The sequence below is a fragment of the Micropterus salmoides genome, unplaced genomic scaffold, assembly GCF_014851395.1.
Source record: "Micropterus salmoides isolate LMB-PRFRI ecotype aquatic unplaced genomic scaffold, ASM1485139v1 Ms_hic_scaffold_16, whole genome shotgun sequence".
Classification (NCBI taxonomy): Eukaryota; Metazoa; Chordata; class Actinopteri; order Centrarchiformes; family Centrarchidae; genus Micropterus; species Micropterus salmoides.
The window spans coordinates 8,898,978-8,906,653 of NW_024040707.1; the positions used below are offsets into that span (position 1 = coordinate 8,898,978).

A 7,676-nucleotide genomic window follows, 5' to 3' on the forward strand; every position below is an offset into this window, starting at 1 on the left:
CCCTCTGTCACTGCACCGAAGGTGACACTCTCCCCTCTGTGCACATTTGTGGTGACAAAGCTTCATCTAAGTGTACTAGATTATAACCTTAACGGTTGCTGTTGGGGGGGGAAAAAAGGTTTGCAATCAAATCACTGAAAAGGTGCAGTCTACAAAAAAAGCTTTGAGCAATTTGTAAATGACAGCACACAAAGAAATTCAACATGCTTTTTTTATTTAAATAAAGCTCTGAAATACACCTACAGTATTTACAAAGATGCATTTTAGCTTGGAACACAAAGTGAACTTCAAAATGAAAGCTATATATTTTATTGTAGCAACTCTTCAGTCAATAATAGTAATGTGTCTCCATCCTTATTATACATACTAGGCTTCCACTGTTAGACAAAGGGTCTTTCATAGGTGGTCATATATACTAATATCTTGCGTTTATACTTTTGTCTCACCTACAATTAGAAAACCTTGCATGAAATTAAAATCTGTAAGCAAAATACTGAAAATAAAAAAATCTCAAGCAACAACAAAAAACTTGGGCTGAAGGTGCATTTGTACATGATGCGACATTACTGATAATGTGAACACCATGCCTAAAGAGAGTTCCACTATGGTATAAAATAGGCTTCGGCAATAAAATAGATATTAAGGATATAACACTCAACAGTAGCATTAATGATCTTTAAATAACTTACTGTGTGGTTTTCTTTACATAAGTGATTCACAGACCCATTTCAATTCAAACATTCTTCATACATTAATTATTTACTTTTTTCCCCCCCATTTCCAACCACCTTACCAACAGAGAAAATAAACCACATCAACTTGGAAACCAAACTCTTAAAAATACTCAAGTTTTATTGGGGCATGAGACTTGGAGCATGTGAACATAATGAACTGCCGTTTATGAGGAGGGTCACACATGAATGACTTCTTCCATTGACCTTTGGCATCTTGAACAAATCAGTCACCTCTAAAAATGGCAAATACAATCAATGAACTTTATGAGCCCTTTAGCACGGAATAAAGCCATGGATTACTTTTACGTGAAATGTATAACCCAACTAAAAATAGTCATGCCCTAACAATGCAATGCATGAACTCTTATGTTACAGACTATATTTTCCTCTTTTTTTGGTTACATCCATCCAGCTTAAATGTAAATAAAAGCTAAAACATCCAGAAAAGTAAGCATGAAACCCATAGGCAATGATAACTGATTGAAAATGTTCTATTCTACAGCCCAGCAGTATATTTTATACTCACAATGACAGGAGTATCATCCTTCTGATCCCCTCCAGAATATGGACCATAAAATACAAAAAGCAGAGTAGGAAAACTTTTACATTATCTGTTACAAACTGATTATCATCACTAAAATAATCAACTGAATTAATATAACTGTGACCTAATCAGATTACTATAAATAATTTTTAATCTATGTTTATAAGTCTATAAAATGAAAAAATATTTTCAAATATAAAGTTGTAGTCATGCTATATAATCTGACATTTCTTGTTGTAACCCTATTTACAGTATTTCACAGTACTCTCCAGCCTGTTCATAGATTAATTTAGGTGCTCTTGTTTGTGCAAAGTTAGATTCACCCCACCTCTGTTAATCTTTTGTGATAGTTAATAGTGCTGGGCTGTAAAATAAGGAACTATAAAAACTGGCAGGCCAAGTCTCAATGTCCAAAAACACAAATTCTCACGGCACAAAAACAGCCAAGTTGAAGCTTATTTTCCCAAATCTCAAAGTCAATCGAGGGCACAGGTAACTAATAAAGAAATTACCATTTTACCTTTGCAAATGTTGCACTTCATTGATTCTGTCACAACACAACGTCCCAAACATGGCACAATATATTAAAAATTCAATTTGAAATAAATGGTAAATGTAAAAAGGCAAAGAATATGCTTTCTTAATACAGTATAATCAGCTGATCAAAGTGCTGGTCAACTTAAAACTGAAAAGACTTGACTGACTTGGTAGGGTGCCAGTGTTGCAAGTAACCTTGAGGTCACAGTGAACTATAAAACTTGACCTCAGTTAAGAGAAAATGTAATTTTATAAAATAAAATAAAATTTACATAAACAGGGTTTTTTCAGTGTCACTGTGCTGATCATTTAGAATAATAGCCGACTCTCTACCATTGGTGATGATGTTGCAATGATTTACTGTTTTGTTTACATAAATACAACTGCCATGGAGCAAAAGAAATGGTGGATTCCTTCTGCTAAACAAGGATCCCTTAAGTGGAGGTAGACAGAAAGTGGATATTAACACGAGGAGGAGATAAGCAAGATTTTTTGGAGGCAGGGATTCCAAAATAATGCTTACAAGAGTTGGATGTCTAACATCTTCAGGAGTTGAAGTTGACCTGAAGTGGTGGGCGACTGATCACCATCATGCAGGTGTGTGTGGATAAAGGGAATAAAAGCTGATATGGTTTAAGGCCAGATGAGGACATACAGCTGCTGAGATCACGTCTGATGCACCTCGTGAAACATCAGCTCTCGTGGGATACGAGTCTCTGGGCCGTAGAGCTTACAGGCTCGCCGCTCAAACGCAGCGACATTCTGCTTTACAACCTCATCGAAGAACATGGTGGCTAACTGGGAGTGCAGCAAAGAGCGGAACTCAAAGGATATCTGTTAAGGATACAAAAAATAACAATCTTTTTAATATGTGCCAGACAGAAAACAAAAGTCATAAAATATGGCAACAATTAAATAGGAATAGTTAATAGTAACAGACATTTTGGAAATAAGCCTATTTGCTTTCTTGTTGAGAAGATCGATAACACTCATTTCTGTTCGATAAATATGAAGCTAAAACTAGCAGACAATTAGCTCATCTTAGCCTTAAGAATGGAAACGGGGAAGCAGTTAGCCTGGCTCTGTCTGAAGGTAATAAAGGTTATGTGTGGAGCTATTTCTTGGCTAGCCTGCAGGCACAGTGGCTTCCTGGCGTGTGTTAGTTACAGAGCGGAGACTCCAGGAAGTCACTGCTCCCTGAAAAGAAATAGTCTCACACATATACACCTGTTAAACCACAACTTGTTGTTTTGTTTCCCTCTTCTTATAGTCTTTATGCTAAGCTAAGCTAACTGTCTGCTGCTTCATACTTACCATTCAGACATGACAGTGGTTTTGAGCTTCTGCAAGAAAGCACACAAGTGTTTAGGAAGGTCTCATCCACTGCTTGGGAGACAGTCTTGGATGGTTCCATAGAAAAGCTCGGGAAAGCAGCTGTGGTCCTCACCAACCGTAGTAGTAGTAGTGGGTGTTTTCCGCCCTCAATGGGCAATTTTGAGTCCACCACAATAAGTTAAAAAAGACTTACTTGGACAAGCAACATAAATGTGACATTTATGCTTTCCAGCTGTTATCAAAGTGCTTTTAAACTATAATTGTTGGTTTTCAAGAAAAAAAAAAGGCCTTTAAAGATGAAGACCAACTGGTTAGCTTGGCAAATGTATGTCCGGTTAACCACCCCTCCTCTGTTAAAGAGCAGCGCACAACCATTTCCCTGAGCTTTTCTATGGGGCTTTTCGGGAATTTTGTCTCATACACTGTGTGGGGCTATGTTTTCCCCAAAATGTCAAGCTATTCCTTTAATAAAGATTATTATAATAAATGCATCAAGAGGGGCAGATGGCCTGATACACAGTCTATAAATTACCATAGGAAGCAAGCTACAGGCTACTTACAGAAAAGTCTACCGTGCAGGTCCGAGGGTAACCAGGAATGCCTGGACTAAAGCGCCATATTGTCTCCAGGTGATTGAACAGCTTTCCGTCTGTACACACTGCCTAAAAACACCCACAACAGAAACTCTTATTAGAAATGGGAATTTTGAGCAATGGGTGATTGTTAACATCAAAAACATTATCTGCTTCAACTAAAATTTGCGTTGAGGTTGTTGTAGTTGCTGACATTTAAAACAGCAATATCAAATACAATTTCCATCCAAACAGATGTTACATTAAATAGATCAGTTATATATTAATTCACAGGACTGGCAGACGCAGTGAAGCTACTGGCACTTACTTTGACTAGATGAGGCCGGACACTAGTGATCATAGATGTGTATCTCTCCATGACTGGAGGGAATCCCACTTCAAGTTGGGCTTTGGAGTGGCCTGTTCTTTTCATAATGGTCTGGGACTTCTTACACCAGGGCACAAAGTTCTTGTACTCATCAACATTGGCCACCACATCATACATTTCCTGCATAGAAAACCTGTAACAACAAGCACTACAATGTTATAATACTAAAAAAACTCACTTGACTTGAGATAAACTTATTACTAGTTCATACTGAAAAATTACCCTAGTATCCTACGCTCGGAGTACTCCTTCCTTTTGTTGGTGAGGCTGATGAAGTTTCTGCTTTGGGGAACAGTTGTCATTGTGTCCCAGTCTTGAAGGCAAAGCACTCTGGGAGTTCTTGTCATCAAAATGCCACATGATGACAAGTGTCTAAAAGGTAAGAGGAAATGTCCCATAAGCCACATTCTGGAAAGAGTGCAAACTGCAACAGATACAGTCCACAACAAAGAAAGCCCACTACCTTCCAGTTTCCAGCAACTAAAGTCAATGAGTACATAAAGAACACTGGTCCAGGAAGTAATGGAAGGTCTCTGTGTTGTGACTGTGCTGGTATTTTCCGAGTTGGGCCTCTTGTGTGAATAGCAAAAAACAACGCGATGTGACATCCACTCAGGCTTGTTACACCACTTAGCAATGTGTTTCTCGATAAATAACCTGTAGAATCAGAGTTTTGGCAGAGAGAGGGATGGCTGAAATTTCCCTTAAAACAACAGTCAAAGTGAATGGTCACTATTTCCCAAAAATCACTTTTTTTCACAACTTTTTTATGTGAAGATGAAAACTATAACTATCTGGTTACTGCTGTTTACATTCTCCCAGACACAAATTCAAAGAATGCACAACATAATTATTTCCTGGGTGTATATGCATTTGTATATACAAATAACTGTAGAGGCCTATATTGTTTTATTAAATTTATTTTATATATTACCCCATTGTAACATTAACTTAAGTGAAACAAAGGTTTCTATGTGTGTAGCATGAAGGGGCTACAAACTTTAATTTTGTTGTACAGCCTTGTCTTGTATAATGATAAATGAATAACCTTGATAACTTGAAAACTACCTGTGGCAATAGACAAAGTCTGTTTGTTTTTTTTTGGGACTTAAAAATAAGCTGTTCCGCTCTCCTCCTGTGATTTTCTTTGCTCTCTTTATACTCAACTTGAAGAAATATGGTTAAAGTTTGTTGTTTTGCCCCCCTCTGCTGACATGTTACAGTTGGTTACCTGACTTTTTCTATCCAAACCTCTTTTTGGGAGTCTTTCAGCAATGTTGTTGCTGCTGTATGTGCAGACTCTGCATGCTCGCTGTCATCACAAAAAACCCAACATGATGATGAATTATATGATATGGCACACCCCTAACTGGGGATGACCTCAATACATTAATATATAGCACTGCATATCAGCTAACATTAACAAGTAATACAGTAGGTTCGACATTATTTAGCTATTACTTGTGATGGAATTTCTGTTTTTTTTTATTAAGAACATGTCTGTATGCCATCTGACAAACAAAAAACCAGTGTGGTCTTCTTATTTAGGAAAAATTATAAACCATCTTGTAATAGCCATGTCCAAAAGGCATCCATACTTTTTCATTATCTTGCAAATACATTATCAATAAATCAGCCAATATTGGTGAGACAGCACTGAATACTGGTAACTGGTTTTGGTTCCACATTGGTCCATAACTGGGTGTCTGCTACTTGAATCTGTATTCAATATGAACAGTCTTAACCAAGGTATCAAAGTCACAATGCTCTTGCCCTAATGGAGAACACTTTTTGAGATAAGAAAACATACATGTGACTAAGTTACCCTGATAAAGTTAGCTTATAACCTTCCCCTCGGTATTGAAGGACTAGCCGTGTCATTAAAGACTAACGTTACAGCGTCTCCACGACAGGCTTACCTGATGTTTTGTCGCATACATCCTCTTGAAACCGCTGTACGACACGAGCGAGGGGAGCCCACAGTGGCAATCTGAAGAAAGTCACTAAATGTCCGCACACCCATAGGTAACCGCCGGGCACTGGCCGTGGCTGCCATCAAACCAGCCACTCAGTTCAGGGATGGGAAATCCTGGTTCTGAGAAGCTGAGCCCGGGGTCTGGTCCAAGACCGGGCAGTGGGATTTAAGGTCCCGTCCAAAACACCCTGCGGCAGTGCGGATATATATTAACGCTAAAGCTACTTAGCTGTTTTGCAGTAAACAATAAACAAACATTCACTGGCTAGTGCAATGACTAGTTGGCTAAATTCACTTCAAAAACGTCTCCAGCCGCTTTTAGTTCCGTCAGCGTACGTAACGTTAGTTACCGTATCCAGCTGCTAACGTTAGCTAACGTTCGCTAGCAAGGTTTCATAACGAGCCCGACTAAACGCGACGTACAGCCGCGTTCCTCTATTTTTTCCCCCCAGCAATTCTCACATCACTGCAATTATCGAAAGCCGAACTTGACACAACGCTAAATTATTTAGGCTAGTTTTGGTTGTGGGTATTGTCAAAGACCGCCGAGCCGCGGACGACCTTCTGCGGCTAAATAAAACACCGGTGGGACAAACTGTTCCTTTCTTCTGTCCGTCGGTCTTCGGTTTAGGTTTAGCCAAACGGCTCCGCGGTGAAATTCTGCCACCCACTGTATTGGAGGTTAACGGCAGTCAAATTTATTTATTGCAAACTATTCATATGTATGACTTAATTATAGACCTACAAGTCATTAGTAGTAGGCTTCTGTTACATTAGTGCTCATTTGACCTGATAGCAATTATCGTCATTACACCCACACGTCATCAATGGCTAGGCTAGCGATGACAACAGCACAGTCTATCTGCTGATGAAAACAATAACAGCAAATAAATAGTACTAATGTAAAAAAAAATCTCAAGCTACAGCAACCATGTACGATTAAAGCCGTCTAATAAATGTATATGAATTTGGTAGCCTATGAAGACGCGTCCTAGTGTTACTTTATACAACAGTAAAGTTACAGTAGTTGCTATATGCTGTTGTCAATAAATTCTGCGCCATAACAGCTTAGTTACATAACTTTTATTAACCATTGATCTTAAATCCTAAACGTTTTACTTAGATTTTTTGCGATATTTTATTGAAAATTGCAAAAAAAAAAGCAGCTTTAGCATAAATATAGAGAAAAATAACAGCTCTTAACAAAAAAATATAGTCTTTGGTAACAACAATAATGACTTCAAATAAAATACATTAAATTAAAATAAATAAGTGGTAAGAAATTATAATAGAAGGGGAGAATTCAGTCTACATTCAGCTATTTACTTCAGTGAGAAAGTGTTTTAGGATATCGTATAATTTTTGTTCTTTGACGTTAATTCCTTTTAGAATTTTTTTAAAGGATTTCATATATAATTTAAATTCATTGAAAAACAACAACAAATTTGGGGGATGATTTTCCAGTTCTACACTTGGGGATAAAAAATGTAGACATACAGTTTTATTACAAGAGAGTTCATCATCTTTGCTTTGCAATATCAAACCAAATATTATGTTGTCTCTGGAGATAGAGTTTGGGAATTAGGACATA

General features: G+C 37.7%; 1 protein-coding gene across 3 annotated transcripts; it reads right to left on the reverse strand.

Annotated features, from left to right (window-relative positions):
• Positions 1–832: 832 nt before the first annotated feature.
• Positions 833–6,694, reverse strand: si:dkey-190g6.2 (coenzyme Q-binding protein COQ10 homolog A, mitochondrial). Of its 3 annotated transcripts, XM_038721969.1 has the most exons (6): positions 6,030–6,694; positions 4,333–4,482; positions 4,051–4,243; positions 3,711–3,812; positions 3,130–3,158; positions 2,514–2,649 (listed from the first exon to the last, which is right to left on the reverse strand). In XM_038721969.1, coding segments are annotated over exons 1-6 (612 nt in total). In that variant the 5' UTR covers positions 6,167–6,694; the 3' UTR covers positions 2,514–2,648. The 3 variants fall into 3 exon arrangements, 2 of the variants coding, with proteins under 2 accessions (XP_038577896.1, XP_038577897.1); XR_005444787.1 differs by lacking the exons at positions 3,130–3,158; positions 6,030–6,694 and adding an exon at positions 833–967 and having other exon boundaries at positions 1,261–2,649; positions 4,333–4,532; XM_038721968.1 differs by lacking the exon at positions 3,130–3,158 and having other exon boundaries at positions 833–2,649; positions 6,030–6,692.
• Positions 6,695–7,676: the final 982 nt, after the last annotated feature.

Coding starts and splice junctions, on each gene's coding strand:
- si:dkey-190g6.2 (XM_038721968.1), bottom strand. CDS start 6,166: ATGGCAGCCACGGCCAGTGCCCGGCGGTTACCTATGGGTGTGCGGACA. Junction 4,244..4,332: donor TCCGAGCGTAGGATACTAGG/GTAATTTTTCAG, acceptor TTGTTGTTACAG/GTTTTCTATGCAGGAAATGT. Junction 2,650..3,710: donor CCTGCACGGTAGACTTTTCT/GTAAGTAGCCTG, acceptor TATCCTTAACAG/ATATCCTTTGAGTTCCGCTC.